The sequence below is a fragment of the Gadus macrocephalus genome, chromosome 7 (assembly GCF_031168955.1).
Source record: "Gadus macrocephalus chromosome 7, ASM3116895v1".
Classification (NCBI taxonomy): Eukaryota; Metazoa; Chordata; class Actinopteri; order Gadiformes; family Gadidae; genus Gadus; species Gadus macrocephalus.
In genome coordinates, this window is record NC_082388.1 from 14,589,172 (window position 1) to 14,606,673 (window position 17,502).

Consider the following 17,502-nt stretch of genomic DNA (forward strand, 5'->3'; position numbering starts at 1 on the left):
AAAAATAGTCAATATCCCAACACATTATGTGGTTATGTTATTTAAAGATGCAACTTGTACGATTTAGCCTACTATCGAATAATTCCTCCACACTCCAAACAAATAGGTTGCAGCATGCTACCAGAGAGTTGGGGTGTCCTCCCATATTGTGAGAGAAAAGGAAATGCCCTGTCGCTCCCAAAGGTTTTGAGGCCCTCCTTCCCATCCTCCTCACCCCAATGCACCTCCCCCATGAATATAGTGGAAAGGTTTTCTGAGCCATGGTCTCACCAACATTTTCTACTCTGGTATCCAGTTATAGGTAGCATTAAAGAGCCACTGAATCCAAACCTTTTTTTGTTTTTTTTAAACGTGGTAATAATAAGTATTTTCTCTTTATAATATGTTTTTTCATTTTCTCCATGTTACAAAAATAGGACTGTAGTTTAGAGAACACAGGAGTCAAATCCAATGTTTTTGTCATTCTCTGTCAAACATTGTTTAGCTGTTTTCAATAATTGTCGATATAGAATAATAATAATAATAATAATAATAATAATAATAATAATAATAATAATAATAAATGTGCAGACGTTTTTTTGTATTTTTCACAGAGAGTATGATTACAAAGCAATGCCATCACCGGACTCTCTCTCAGTGTCCATCAGTGGTCCCCCCAATGGGAATATCTCTCTCTCTCTCTCTCTCTCTCTCTCTCTCTCTCTCTCTCTCTCTCTCTCTCTCTCTCTCTCTCTCTCTCTCTTCCCCCCCCCCCCTGTTTTCTCCTCTTCAGCTTCCCTCTGTGGGGGCCTATTAGTCATGTTAGACCGGGGAGCAGAGGGCCAAGAGCACCATGGGCGCGGGCCCCGCGGGGTCTCCTCCCAGCCCCCCTATCGCCCGCAGCCCTGCCGGGAGCGGGGGCAAGGGGCTTTAGTATCAGCAGAAACATAGCAAGCAAGAGAGGTGGCAAGATAAGCAGAGGGGGGAGATGACTGATGGAGGGGATTAAGATGCAGGGTGTCCCGGCCTTGGATGTTTTGGGGGTCTTGGGGGTGCTCATGGGTTCTAAAGGCCATGAAATACATTTTATTTTATTTATTTATTTTCTTGTTCATGGACAAGGAGTTTTGCTACACACAAATACACACACAAACACACACACACACACACACACACAGCACACACACATACACACACACGCACACACCTGCAAATCCAGGTCCATGATTGATTTGTCTGCTCACTATGAGACGTGAGAGACACAATTATATATTTTTTAATTTGTGCAACAGACAACCATGACACACATACACACACTGGAATTCTTCCTTTGTTCCCATAAGGCCTTATTTTCACTATCACACAAATACACACGCACACACACACACACACACACACACACACACACACACACACACACACACACACACACACACACACACACACACACACACACACACACACACACACAGAACATCTGGAGGCTTATATCCATGTTGGACAGGCGACTGTTAATGTGAATATATGAGGAGGGGTGAGCCATATGAGGTCCAAGGTCTGCAATGCTGTGGTCTGAACTGTGGTGCGGGCACAGTGGTAATGTAGCAATAGCAGCTTTACATTAGTGGGATACAGCACACATTGGCTGGCCAACAGCACCGGAGATCCAACAAGCAGATCATAAAGCTATGTTTGGGTAGGGGGCGGCTATCAGGCTGCATAAACACTGCATTCAGACTGTCCATGCATTCTATCAAGCATAGGTTTTATGGAGCCAACATGGTCTTGCTCTCTTTTATTCTCTCTCTCTCATGCCCGCTCGCCCCCTCTCTATGTTTCTTTCTATTTTACTCTGTGTCTCACTTTTACTTGTTTCTCTCTCTCGCCCCCTCTCTCTGTTTCTTTCTGTTTTACTCCCGCTCTCCCTTTTATTCTTTCTCTGGCTCATCTCTCTCTCTCTCTCTTTCTCTCTCTCTCTCCCCCTCTCTATCGACCCCCTCCTCCCACTCTCTAATTAGAACGAAGGAAACACCAAAAAGCCCTTCATTAAAATGTGCAGTGTCAGGAAAACCTCTAGTGCGCTGTATTAAAACAGTCCAATATTTCCATGAGCTCTACAGATTAGAGCTCTGTTTGGACCATGCACTCTCTGCCATGGTTACTGTGATGCCTTGTTGCAAAACAATACAGCATATAGGCTTCTCTAAGTATGTCATGACATTCATGACATACTTCATGAACATCTTGAACTTGAATTTAACCTGAAACTTGTAGTTAAATACACATGTTATTTCAGCAGCTGTGGCTCTTCAATGGTTTTAAAACATGTATATGATGTAGGGAGCACCGTTGGATTCAAAATACTTAAAGCGAAACCAACGACCAATCCCAAGCATGTGATGATGTCACGTTACAGTGCCATCATCACAGTGTCTATTAATTCATTCAAACACTACCCATGTAGCTTTGCAACCGGGCCGGTGATGAGAACCACTGTGAAACCAACCAACGTAGGTACATCGACAGCTCTGCTGTAAATCATGGCCTCAGGCCTTCTCTATATTATGTTACTTATCGAGATGAACTGTAACAACGACAAATTATATTCGTCAATTATTTAAAGTGAGACCAAATGAAAAGGTAAACATCCAAGTCACGGCCCAAGTTCTCCTCTCAGACGGCTCTGTTGTCTTTCTTTATGTACACTTAGAGATTGGCAAGACGGGTGAAACTAGATTATATGAACTCCGACCAACCCCAGCCTCAAGCAGCCTCACCCCAGTTATCTCAAGTCATTGTATTCCATGATGGTCCATCAACTCTTTGTGTCTTGGTATATGCCTCAAACGTTTCCCTCGCTTCAAATTGTCTGCTCTGTTTTTCTTTCTCAACCCTAACGATAATTTAGTTCGAGCCGTCTGTGCCCAGAGGTGAAAGCTGTTGAAGGAGCATAATGTTAGCTATCCTAAAAGCCTCAATATAATCCACACGCACACACACACACACACACACACACACACACACACACACACACACACACACACACACACACACACACTGTCTCATTTTCATAAATGTACACTCTATGCACTGTAGATACGTTCACTACGGCTTCAACAAGAAACTATTTGGCCTGATTTCCCCCTGTCCGTTTACCTGGCCTAAGCATGTGTAAGTAAGCACTAAAGTGACAAGAAATGAAAGAAAGAAATTCTCCAAAAACCCAAACAGGGGTGTAGATGGGGTCCCATGCAGCAGCAGATCAACAGTCCCCTGATGCTGAAGCCAATGAGCCGTACCATCCTCTGGGGGCCTACCTGTCTGTCTACCTGTATCTCTCTCCACCGGCCTGTCTGCCCACCTGTCTGCCTTTCTGCCTGCCTGTCTATCGTTTCACCGTATGTCTTTCTGTCTGCCTATCAATACACCCTTCTCTCTGTATGTCTTCCTGTCTGCCTTTCAGACCATCGGTCTCTCTGTATGTCTTCCTGTCTGCCTTTCAGTCCACCTGTCTCTCTGTATGTCTTTCTATGTGCCTTTTAGTCCATCCGTCAGTCCCCCTGTATGACTGTATGTCTTCCGGTCTCTCTGCCTGTCTCCCTGTCTGTCTCTCTTCCTGGCCCATCTGTTGCCCACCAGCATGTCAGAGTACCCGTCTGTACTTTGAGAAACCAGTGGGACCTGGCCAGTGACATTTGGTCCGATGAACAGAAAGTCTTTGTGGGTTCTATGGGGACCAAGTGAGTCTCTCGGCAGCTGTTTCTCTGTGTGTCTCTGGCTCCAGTCCTATCTGCCCCCTGAGACCTCCTGCGCTGAAATCCCTGCTTATCCTCCTCTCTGTCTTTGGTCCATTGGGATGCGCCTCTCTTTCTTGCTCTCTTGTATTTATATCCCTTGTTTGTATTTAACCTGTTCTCATCATTCTAATTCATGTAGTCCCCCGCGTCTTTCTTCTGTTTCTTCCTTAACATAAGATGACTATTATTCTTAAGCCCACTTTATTATAGTTATATCAATGTACCCTCTCAAGGTACAATGCCTTTTGAAACCCACGCTACACTTAATAATTAAGAGCATTACATGTGTTTGAAAATTCTCCAGTGCTGAGCGTATAATGAGCTCTAAAGCTAAGGCAGTTGTTTTACATGATTACCTGTTTAATTTTCATCATGTAGTACCCATAATCCAACAGGCTAGGAGGGAGGGAGGGAGGAACGGAGAGGGAGGGAGAGAGAGGGAGAGAGGTGGAGAACCTGCTAAAACCTTTTTAACTTTGATATGCCATCTAAATATATATATATATATATATATATATATATATATAGGGCTATAATCAGCATTCTTAAGAGCTCATTTGCTGTTGTAGGAACAGTTATTGAGTAATAACTTAACATAAATTAAGCTATATTGTGCTTGTGTGTTTGCGTTGCCGTGTTCGTGCGTGCAAGTGTGTATGTGCTTCTGTGCTTGTATGCAGGCACGTGTTTTTGTGTGTGTGAGTTAGGGAGAGGGGCGGGGTCTGTTTGTTGTTCTTCAACAGCCTCCTGATTCAGGCTGTCCTCAATTCCTCTGCTTTACTTTAAAATGAAATCACAAAAGCAGACATTATTACACGTTATGCTTCCAATAGCAAACAAGCAAGCATGCACATACACAAATAGACACACACACACACACACACACACATAGGGCCCTATCTTGCATCCGGCGCAATTTACTTTCTCACTGGCGCATGTGTCGTTGCTAGTTTGCAACTGGCGCAGAGCGTTCTTTTCCCTCCTGCGCCACGCGTCGGTAAATTAGGGAACGTTCCCTGGTGCTATTTTGCAATTTCAGAAACCACTTGCGCATCAAACCAGGAAATACCTGGTTTAAAGTCAGTGGCGCGTTGTTCAGATGCTATTTTAAGGGCGCATGCATAACGTTGCTTGTGCACCTCGCGCATACACTTTGCTTCTCTCATCTACCTAGCCACACATTCTTGGTAAATTATTTGAGAAAGAACAGCTGATACATTGGTAATAAGTTGTACTTTTAAATCAATGCATTTGCAAACACCGTACAGCAAACACATATTTTCTTGACAAAGACATCGTGTACATGCCCATAACTTTTAGGATTGATGAGTATTTGATCATGAGAAAGCATTGTTTTACCGCGAGTGAGTGTTAAAAAGAATGAATGAATGCGGGCGCGCGTGTGTGTAATTGTAAAATAATTAATGAATGCGGGTTAGCGTGTGTGCGTCCATCTGTTTAAACACACGAAAACTAAACACGTAACGCATAAAACAGTCAATGGCAATGTATATTAACGGGGGGACACATGCACATTAGGAACACAAGTCGAAAATGATAATGGATACAATACTGATAAGAAATAGAACCACAGTTACCGCATATCATATGTGTGATAAGTTTTCTTTGCCGAAATTTATTTGAGGACTCAAAATTTCTGAAGTTGTGGAAGAAAACCTTATTCCATGTGTGAATTAGGCCATATTATTTGGCCATAAACTGAGCAATTTGAAGTTTGAAATGCATGTGCATCCGTCTCATCGGAGACTGCAGACGAGCTGGATTCAAATGCGCTCATTGCTCTTAAAGGGGATGGGAGCTGGCACTCTCATTGGTTTGTTGCACGTTACGCCCAAACCACACCTATGGGTAATTAGGCTACTTCAGACCAACCCTTTTTAGATTTGCACCGGGCGCAAGAGTCATTTTTGCACCGGTAAAATAGCGACATCGCCATAGAACCGCCCACAAAGCTACTTGCGCTTGGCGCTTCTCAATTGCGTTTCAGACCGTTAAAATAGGGCCCATATACTCGCACACATACACACATTGGTACAAAAAAACGCTCATCTCATTGACATTCTTAATTTTTGGTGAAAACGTATACAGTACAGAGTTGTTATCAAATAAATCAGAATATACCGGTTATAAGGTTATAATTGTTTTTTTTATTATTTTAGCCGTAGATAGACCTAGTCCTACATTCCAACGTACACTCCATTTCAACAAAGATGGAAGAAGCAAAACCTTTTAAATTAGCAGAGATTGTTTAAAAATCCAAACCTTATCAGTCTGAGAACACAACAACAAATCATCTCCTTTTAAGGCTTGTTGATGATCAGGGCTTCTCTTCAGATGAATGTCAGCAGCTTTAGTTTTCATAAAGTTTCTTCAAGATCATTCTCACACTGATTATATTACTTGATATGTCAGGCTGTCAGGGCTGTAACTTCATGGCTGACTGGTGAATTGTACGTGATTACCCAGTGGTGGTCTTAAAGAGTTGCTAGGGGCATCAGCTGGCTGGTCAATCAGGAGTCACACCAAGCCAACTGCATCCTCACCTCACAGATCAACTAATCCACTTCAGTTTGGATTTCATCCTTCAACTCTGAAAAGATTATGTTTCATTACTCCCTTTTCCTTGTCCTACTAAATATTTCATTTGATGAATGGGAATTTCAGGAGATCAGGACACACAGTTACCCTCACCATTTCTAGAAGTGGCAAAAAGTTATGAGGCAATGTTAAATTTGTGTTAATTGTTTGGATTGGTGTAAATCAGTCAGAATCTGGTTTGCGTATTGCTCTACCGAGAACAGCCCAAGTTGATTTCAGACCAATGTTCATACGGTCATTTTTATTCATGATAATTTGTTGCGAACGTTGTGTTGAATTATTAAAGTGCCACAGGGAATTCATGTGTGGCTGCCTGAGTGAGGAAGAGGGGGCACAGATTTCTTCTCTGGGCTTGTTTCTACAGAAGGGAAGATAGAAAAGTATGGTTAGTCTACTGACCTTTAAAGGATAGCACAGTGCCTATTTGTCGTTTTACACCAATACTTTTATACTTGTTGTTTTAGTATCTGGACTGCCATGGTCTCAAAGGATCTCTACGCTAATGATGATGGACACAGGAGCTTAATTTTGATGGCAGTGTCACAGGCACTTTGGCTGACAAGAGCGCATGCACAGACGCACACGTGCATACACACACATGTGCTCACTTACACACAAACACACACACATACACACACGTCCTCACACACACACACACACACACACACACACACACACACACACACACACACACACACACACACACACACACACACACACATACACATAAACACACACATGCACACACACACACACACGTGCATACGCACAAACGCACACACACACACACACACACAAACACACAAACACACACACACACGTGCTCACACATGGGCACACGCACACACACGCACACAAATGCTCACCCAACAACGTACATTTGCTCACACACACACACACACAAACATACACACACACACACACACACACACACACACACACACACACACACACACACACACACACACACACACACACACACACACACACACACACACACACACACACACACACACACATGTGTCTCAGTGGCTGCCATTCTGAGGTTCTGTTTTGGCTGGGGCCTCGTGTGCCCTTCGGGTTAAGCTCTTGGAACACAGAGTATCAAAGTTCCAACAAGTTATTCTGTTTTGATTGCCTTAAATGCTTAAGGGATTAATCCAGGCTGAGATAGCTCGAGGAATGAATATTCTGTGGCATATTTTGGTAACCAAATGCTGGTGAGTGTCTAACCCTCAGGGTACACTGGCTTCTGTGTTCAGAGACAGTGTTTATGGGGGATGTGTAAGCGTTCATGTATGTTCATTAATCCATGGGATAACAATGCCGGTAGGTTGGCTTCCTTATAACAAAGATCCAACCCTGTAAGGGGTATAAATCCCCAAGGAATACAAAACAAAAACAAAAACTTGAAAGAATTGTGTTTAATTGTTCTGATTTAATTAAAACCAAATCTGTTTTTTGTGCTAAACAAACGTTGCAAAATCAAGAAAGGGTGTAGTTTTGATGTTTGAAATGCTATTGGAATTCTCATTTCAAATAGCATTTCGTAAACAATCAAACCAACTCCCAAGCAATCCCATAACCCCTTCCCACAGTAACCGAGAGAACCATACACATGCAGAGAAATTCAGACAAAGAAAAGTTGGAGATGAATGCAAAACTACAATGAAAAGCGAAAGAAAAGAAGAGGGCCGGATAACAGAGAGGGAGAGAGAGAGAACGCTGTGGGAGAGGCGGAGAGGAGGTGGCGGAAGGGATGCAGTTTGTAAGAGTCCGGATGCCCGCTGGCTGCCCGGCCGTCCGTTGTCTCACTGCTGCAGTGCACGTGAACTTGTAAGGAGCTGTTTCGAAAGCATTCTTCCACAGCTTAGAGAAGAGAGGATTATCAAGAAGCACTTTGAGTCTCCTGTGTAACGGCACAGCAAAAGGCAGCAGCCAACACAGTGAGGGGAGAGAGAGTGGGGCTTAGTCCCAGGATGAAGGATGCATAACAGGTCGCAGCCAAAATGTCAACTAGCGTGTACTGAATAATAGCGTTTATAGTCCTTTTGGACTTGTTTTTCATATTGTTCGTGCTGCCTTATTCTGTCCCGTTTTGTGAGACCAATGCAAGAGAGAGAGAGAGAGATAGAGAGAGTTAGAGAGATGGAGAGAGAGAGAGAGAGAGAGAGAGAGAGAGAGAGAGAGAGAGAGAGAGAGAGAGAGAGAGAGAGAGAGAGAGAGAGAGAGAGAGAGAGAGAGAGAGAGAGAGAGAGAGAGAGAGAGAGAGAGAGAGAGAGAGAGAGAGGAGGTAACAGGGGCCAGGCTGAGGAGCAGAACAACAGGCCCCGGTGGGAGCAGCGCTGCCGGACGCTGCTCCTAAGCGTTTAATCTCCCGCTCTGGGAGAACACAAACGATCTGCTAATCGCCTCGACCTTCACACCAACAACAAGGTCACAGGGGAGCCGCCGCGCTTTGCATTTCCCAGAGATACTTTGGAAGACATGCAGAACAATTAGTGGAGCTGGAGGTGAAGGAGTGGCGCTCGTCTCAGCATCAGACACTGCCCTGCTACGCCCTGCCAAACGCCAGGAGGGTTTGCCCTGCTCCCCCCGCCCCCAGGAGGGTTAGCCCTGCTACACCCCAGGTGGGTTAGCCTCTCCCCCAGGAGGGTGAGCCTCTCCCCCCGCCCCCAGGAGGGTTAGCCCTGCTACACCCCAGGAGGGTTAGCCTCTCCCCCAGGAGGGTTAGCACCACCCTAGGAGGGTTAGCCCCGCCCCAAGGAGGGTTAGCCCTGCTACACCCTAGGAGGGTTAGCCCCGCCCCCAGGAGGGTTAGCCCCGCCCCCAGGAGGGTTAGCCCCTCCCCTAGGAGGGTTAGCCCCGCCCCAAGGAGGGTTAGCCCTGCTACACCCACCCCCAGGAGGGTTAGCCCCTCCCCTAGGAGGGTCAGCCCCGCCCCAGGAGGGTTAGCCACGCCCCACCCCCAGGAGGGTTAGCCCCTCCCCTAGGAGGGTCAGCCCCGCCCCAGGAGGGTTAGCCACGCCCCACCCCCAGGAGGGTTAGCCCCTCCCCTAGGAGGGTCAGCCCCGCCCCAGGAGGGTTAGCCACGCCCCACCCCATTGTATTTGGGTGTTTGGTTGTTTTTATCTGTGACCAGGTTTAGAGTACCTTTTTTACAAGGTGAATAATACGGTGCTTGTTTGATTGAAAGTATTTTTTTCAGTCTGTTTGTGTGTGTGTGCGTGTATGCACACACACACACACACACACACACACACACACACACACACACACACACATGCACATTCTGCCTTTGAAAGCCATCACACCTCATGCGTACATGAATCTTGTTTATGTAATCAAAGGACTTTTGTACTCGACAACAGAGCATTACCGTATAATTAAATAAACTGGCAGTTTGAGATGTGATTATACTACACAAATTCAATTTCCCTTTTCGGCAGTTTGATTATTAATGTCTAGACGCAGGATTATTTCTTCTTCTGATGAACCCCCTGGCTTTGACCTTATTACACACAAAAGGAACAACCTTTTCTCAGGATCTTCCTACGATCAAAATCAATGCCTTTTAATGATAACTTTGGCCATTTATACACAAAAAACTGTTAATTATACTGATAACGATGAATTAAAGTTTGTGGAATTATGTTCCCAAATGAGCGAAACCAGACCAGTAGTTTTCCCTCTCTCCTCTGCCTGTTCATGATCATCATTGATTACAGCCTTCGGCATCATATGGCATTCCACAACTTGCATGTAAGGGCATGCGTACACTCATTATAATTGAGTAACTACAATTCTGGATAATGTTTAATGGTTAACAAACTAATAATTTGGTTTGGAATAATACTGAAATAATTGACAAGTCTCTATACACAATTTTGTCACAAACAGAACACACTCACCATTTACAGTCTACCACCATCAGCCCTTCCATTTACCAGCAGACGTGTGGGAGCTGATAACATTAGGCTAGCTAGCTAGCTACGTTTTATTAAATCCAAGTTGACAACGGCAGTAGCTAAAAAAAAGTCGGTTGTCAAATTGTCGCCTGTTTCAGCCGCCTTGACAAACAAATTTGGATTCATTTCACGAAAGGAACGACCTGTGTGCGTAAGTTAGATTGCTGTGAAAAGGTTGTTTGTTGAACTTCAATTGGACACCATTTTGAAACAAGACACAAAAGTAATTTCAAAGATGAGGAGGATCGAGTTTGATCAATCAAAAAGACAGTGGCCAAGTATGAGAAGCTAAGCGTGGGTAGTGGGTTTAGAACCCTATGTGCTGTCAAAAAATAAAGTTACAGAAGGCAGCTATAAGGTTTGCGCAGCGCATTGCTAAACGCAGGAGCCATTCTCTGATGGAGAAAATATACAGGAGCCTAACCTTAGCAGTTCAGAGGTTTCTTTGATGGATTACCAAACAAAGAAACGATCATCTCCAGAATTAAAGACATTTCTGCGTTAACTGTAGAAAAGTTTATTACTGATATGTGTGAAGATCGAAAGCACCAGCAAACACTTGCATTGAAAGGTTGCCTAACCATCAGAATGTATAGCTTGTATATCTTGATAACTTTTAAGGGAACATTTTAAGCACCCTATATTTTTTTCGGAGCTACAACTTCAAACATCAGTTCGCTCGAAGTTTGCCACCTCATTGTTTCCTCTTCAAATGTGATTCACTTGTGACCTTGTTCTATCGCCTTGTGTCTTGCCTTTAACACAGTGTTGTAGCTGCATACACATGTTTATCAAGTTCATCAAGACACAGTCATACACCTTATTAGGAGGAAGGTGTGACCTTTCCCGCTTCAATCCCTATTGATTGGAATTTTCATTGGTGTGCGTGCATGTGTGTGTGTGTGTGTGTGCGTGTGTCTTTGCACGTGTGAGTGGGTGTAAACCGTGGGTGTTCAGTTCTATTGCAACGTGATAATTAGAACACCTGACTAGCTGTTGGGCTCATTTTTTCACGTGAAGAGCTTCTCCTGATTAACACTGACTTGTAACAAGGGCTGCAGGAAGCAGAGTATTCCCTTCTGTTGCTGTAACACCACTTCTAGTTGCGTGCCTAATTGTTCTTTTCTGTGGTGCCCAGTGTGTCTCTGGCTAGCCCTGAGGTTGACGAGAGACTTTGATGGCTGTTTGAGCGTCGAGCGCTTGCCGCGCCACGGTGCGTATGGAGATCATTGGCTGGGACAATGTCAGACTTGCCGGCTACCCAGGTTTCCACCGGTGTTGGACCACTGCCAGCTATTGAATGTGCTCTGCCTTGCCCCTGATCATGGCACTTTGTCCCCATAGGATCAGGGAATCTCAGCTGCTTAGGCTAAAAAACCAAACAGAAACAACTACATATAAACAATCAAATACATCCCAAAAAACGGTTTTCTTTTTTTAAACTGTATTAGGGCATCATGGACGGAATATTCAAGGCAGCCTAACCCCGACTTAATACACTGCATAACCGAGGCTTGTCGCCGAACACAATAAACCCCTGGCCGTCCAGCTGACCCTCGGTCTCCCCCTTTTCTGAACCCCACAGCTCTCTCGGACCCGGACGGGGGTCTCTGCCGGAGGACCTACTGCGGCCGCGGCCGGCAGTGCCTGGTGCTGGCGGAGACAGGCCGCGCCGAGTGTGTGTGCCAGGAGAAGTGCCGGCCCTCCTTCGTGCCGGTGTGCGGCTCCGACGGCCGCTTCTACGAGAACCACTGCGAGGTGTACCGCACCGCCTGTCTGGAGAAGAGACGCATCTACGTGGTTCACAGCAAGGACTGCTTCTTCAAAGGTACGTGCCCCTTTTGGGGTCTTTGTCGTTGCATATGCGGTCTGCCTGCGTCGATGTGCGCGCGCGCACACACACACACACACACACACACACACACACACACACACACACACACACACACACACACACACACACACACACACACACACACACACACACACACACAGCATTACAGAAAGCTTTACTTCTGTGGGCCCATTAGTTGTAGAAGCTACGTTAAGCTAGGAGCTATAGTGCAGCATTGATGCTATAGTATAGGGCCTTCGCTAAACTTTCAATACCTTTGACAGGGAACTCCAATTTCAGGGCAACTTTTTATCTCTACCATGAAAGCTACAATGATTTACAGGATTAACTATATTTTTGTTTGTCTGTCTGTATCTCTCTCTCCATCGCTCTCTTTCAAACCTGCACTCACAAACACAACAAAACCAACATATATGTTGTCGTCTCTTTGACCTAAATCCACTGAATTCTACTCACAATTTTTCTTGATATAATAATACATCTTGAAATTTCTGCATACCATTGAAAGAAAATATCAAATAAAATACATGTCATGTATGAATAATGTAACTATTTTTTATATGCCATGCATTAAGATGTACCATCAGATTATTTGATAGGCTTAAAATGTAAAAAAAGAATGGTATTTCTTCTCTAACTGAAGTAAATACAGCAGTAACAGGGAGTCACATCATCTGAATACCACAAATATTCAAGCACACAAGATGTGCCTCCAAGGTAAACTGACCTCCTTTGGTCCCTAGTAGTATAATCACCAACGGCTCCAAATCAGTCATTGTTTCACCAAGAAAGTCAGATTCATAGCGGAGATGGAATAATGCCGAGGTTGAACATCAGTTATGGCACTTTTCTTGGCACCAGAAGTTAGGCGCTGACACCAGCAAAACGGCTGCACACACAATATTCACACGCATGCACTGTTTGTGTTCACAAGTCAGTTGAAACTCACGTAGTAATTATCACCTGCCAGGAAAAGCACCAAGTCAGTCCTTTCCGCTGGCAAACTAAATGTGCCTGTTGGAATCTGTGCACCAACTTTCAATAAAGATTAATCAGAAAGGTAGCTTTGGAGTTATTATTATTCATAACGACGGTTCATGCTGAAGTATATGCAAAGGATCTTATCTAATTTCTGTTAACAAATTGATGAATAACGAATCAATTTGAAAATAGAGCCAAACGCGTTACATAATACATTTTCATAAATTAACACCCATTCATTTCTCATCCTGCCAATCATCACATTTATTAATTAGTTGAAAAAGTTGAGAGGATAAAACAGAAGGCCTAACTTTATTACAATAATATTCTGTATTCTGACACCAGCAGATTGACTGTGTGCTTTTGCGTGCGTGCGTGTACCTGTTATACACGGATAATAATTGTGTATACTGTATAAATCCTCAATATAAACATCCACATAATGTTGAGCAGGTGTTTCTTCCACTTGAACCAGAGACAGTGTCTGCCTACGTGTTCCTAAGAAGAGCCGAACGTGGCCCACGCTCCTCTGTTCTGAGAGGCCTGTTGATCCATGCCCGGAGCATTCGCGGTCCATTCATGGCGGTGGCTGGAATACACCACCAGTGGACTTGGGATCATGAGATATAGATATCCAGAAATATGAGGGGTTAAACAGTCATGTATTCATTTTGAGTGGTACGGAACTGGGCCCACTCTCAACAGACCGGCATGCACTGCTTACAAAATAAGACATTACTCAGTTATTGTAGGGTAAAACTAATTAAAATAAATGATACAAATAATATGTATGGACATTAACCAACGGCGTATATACCAGAGTTAACAAGGGGGGAAATATACACATAAAGTTAAGTGACGCTCACGGATTCTGAGGTGCAGTCGAGGCCGTTTCACTTGTTATGCAGTCAGACGCGTGAGTGTTGCTAAGTCGGGCGTCGTGCTCTGGAGCATGGCGAGTTTAAAACACACATAATCAGCTGAGGTTCGCCACATCCTGGCTGCTTGGAAACGACTTCCACTCCGAAAGCGACAGCCTCCGCAGCAATCTGCCATGAGATCAGGGGCCTCATGGCAGATTGACCCCCCCCCCCCCCCCCCCCCCCGGCCCTCCATCAGACGCCATGCCTCATGATGGGCAGCGTGTGGATTCACCACCCCACTCACTCAACTTCTGCTTGTGGGTTTTAAAGCGTTGACGTTAGGGGCGTTTAAAAGCAGGAAATGAAATTCAACAAGAGTCCGAATGGTCCGCCAGGTCCAATCACACGGCTGAACGCCCACCGCGTTCATTTGCATGAGATAAACGGAAGTTCCGTTTTTTTGTCCTGCCTCTTTAACGGAGAGCAAGCCCACACTAGAGCCTTCCCGCAATCCTTTGCCCCACGCAAGATGGCACCGAGTGCATATTGATTGGGAGGCGTAGCCAATCCCGACGCATCGCGGCTGGTGGGGGTGGGCCACACTTGAAATTGCCATGGCGCTTTCTCCGTTGGATTACAATGGAGTCGGTCGCCCGTGGTAACCAAACGCACCTCAAGTCAACAGGTGGATTAGACAATAGGCATGAAAAGGAAACACATTTTAGCGGCTGACTACAAGCAACCACTGCTCCCCGCAGCCTTCAGGCAACAATATGCTTCCAAGAAGATGCTTCTGAGTACAGCTATACTGGTAGCTGTACTGTCAGAATAATGCGTTTTAAATGGAGAAAAGGCAGAACAATGTGCATTTATAAGTCAATGTATCAACTGTACCGAACCATGTGACGCCACCATATGGCATCCCTGCATCATTCATGTACATTGATATTTACATGATCAACCTTACTTTAATCTAAATTCCCAAAAAAATAGCACATTTGAATCCCTAGATATAAAGAGCACTAAATATAATCATTTATAACAACAAATCAACAAAAAATAATATATATGACGATACAGACTTGATAGCGGTAACCTTAAATCATTCAGGAGGGCATGCACATTTGTTCCAAGTCATTACTTTTCGATATCTCCAACATTAATTTGCAACAGCCTCTGAAGTAAATAATTGCTACCTCTCTTCTCTTCAACACACTACTCAATTTAAAAACAATTTCAGAAATCAATTAGGTTTATTGCATTCCAGTGATGAAATGTAAACAATACAGTAGTCATGTAATTGTTTATTTTAAAAATATCTCCCCAGCCTGATTGGTCGTGATCGGTCGGTGCGACAACAGTCAACAGTGTTGTGCTATAAAGGCTCGGACATGCTCTCCACGTTCCGCCTCCGCGGGCCGCTGTGGACGTGTACGGGTCGCCAGGACGACCCCGTGATTCCTTTCACACGACAATTGAGGATCCGCGTGGACCGTACCCACGTTCCAAGCATTTCCCAATCCACACTCATTCCATTCCAGTTGGTGGCGGGTGGCAATGCACCATAACTTTGTTTGCCAACCGCCATTAAAAGTCAAGGAGAAGCAGAGGAGTGCTTTTATATTCCTTCAAAGATGTTTTGTATAGCACTGGGTATACGCGGATGTGAATGATATGAGTTAGCCTTAAGTGGGCAGATGTGTGAAGGGAGTTCACCCAGAATGCATTAAAAAATAAACAACCTTTTCACCAAGAGAGAGCCTTCTTTAGATAAAAAATGCCTGAGATACAGTTTTATGATGATGGAGAACCTATAAAAACACACTATGCAATATGTAGTGTAGACATTGAGTTGATACGTTCTCATACGATACCAACATAAGAAATATCCAGATCTCGAAATTCCTCTGACCTAAAAAGAAAATGAGAACTGGATGGACTGATACTAAACCCCGAAGGCTTTTAAATAAGGCAAGGAACCAGATGTAACTACAACTACAACCTCTTACTTATTTCCTTAAAGGGGGAAAAAACCTTTCTCAGGCTTCTTCCAAATATCTCAGAATAACATTATGTCAGTCCTATGAGGTTTTAAAACCACCTTTGCCTGACAACTGAGACTGAAGTGGACCCTCTATGGGCTCCTGGGGATCTCCTTTAGATAAGCTTAGTTAACTTTAATATACTACCGTTCTGTAATATAGTTCATAAAGCAAAAAACTATATTCTTATGCAGCCTCTGTTTCAGAACAACATGGTCAACTACGTCAAACGCATTTGCCCGATCAATAAAACCAATCGATTGGTTTTGTGATACAATTTACAATGTTCATTGCTACAATAACTCTCATAAATGTTAGTTTCTGATTGCTGATATTTGGATAAATGGCATTAAAAAGTCCTTCCACTGTTCCCTTACAAACCTTCCCAGTACAGATTAATCAGAGAATAATCTATAGTTGCTAAAGTAGGTCCTCTCATCCCTTCAAAATAGTGGCAGAACACAGTTGTGAAGGGAATCTCATTAGAGATCAGGGGGAGGTTGAAGAGATATGCAGCGGCTGAACCAATTAGGTCTGCAGCCATCTTGAAGAAATGTGTCTATGGCGATTATTGGTTTTTATTTAAAAAGTGATCATCAGGTACTACTCAGACTTGCCATTGTTGACATGTGAAGTACAGAGATTCCTTTATTCCCTGAAGTGGTCACTCCCAGATCCAGTTGTCAACCATTAGCCCAGCCTGTTTCTTTATCAGTGCAAAAGGTGTCATACTTCTCACACCAAACCCACAGGGCTATCTCATCCCTTCACGTTGAGCGTGTGCCGCCTGTGAATGTGTTTGCTTATGTGTTTTCCGAGGGCAGTGGGGGGGGGGGGTTTAGCCACTCGAATAAGCACCCAAGCACGGACTGGAATTCAGCCGGCGGGAGCCGTGCGTCTGCGCTCGACACGATCGCATTAAAGCAGACTAAGCTGTCGGCCTCGGATCTTCCTGTTTGTGACGGGAACCAGAGATAATTGCGTGAAGAAATAAAGGCTGGATACAAGTCTGTCTGGGGTTTATTGTTCTCCTCTGTCAACCGCCTCTTAGCATAAACACTGGAGCGGGCGGACCTTACAGCTAATCTGGAGAGTGCAAACAATGGTATATAAAACACACATGAGCCAGTGTTGATGTCAGTAAATAAGGGAGAAGTGGATGGGGCAATTTGAATCGTTTAAATCATTTAGAAACTATTTCTATACTCAATCGAGTGGAACACACATCCTTGAGTATGTCTTCGGTGGAAGATGTTTTCATTTCCCACTGAAGGCAGGGGGGAGTTAGCAGACTGCATTATTTTTTTTTAACAGGTTACCAGCAAAGAACCTCATCAGAAGCCATTGTAGCAGGTGGATGGTTATATACTGTGCACTCTTTGCAACTGAAGTCTAATT

The 17,502-nt window shown here is 44.2% G+C and overlaps 1 protein-coding gene across 1 annotated transcript in view; it reads left to right on the forward strand.

Moving 5' to 3' along the window:
* Positions 1 to 17,502, forward strand: part of fstl4 (follistatin-like 4) — a 185,707-nt gene that overhangs the window by 62,000 nt on the left and 106,205 nt on the right. The window contains exon 4 of the mRNA XM_060056808.1: positions 11,949 to 12,191. Coding sequence (XP_059912791.1) covers positions 11,949 to 12,191 — 243 coding nt within the window. The remainder of the gene's footprint in view (positions 1 to 11,948; positions 12,192 to 17,502) is intronic.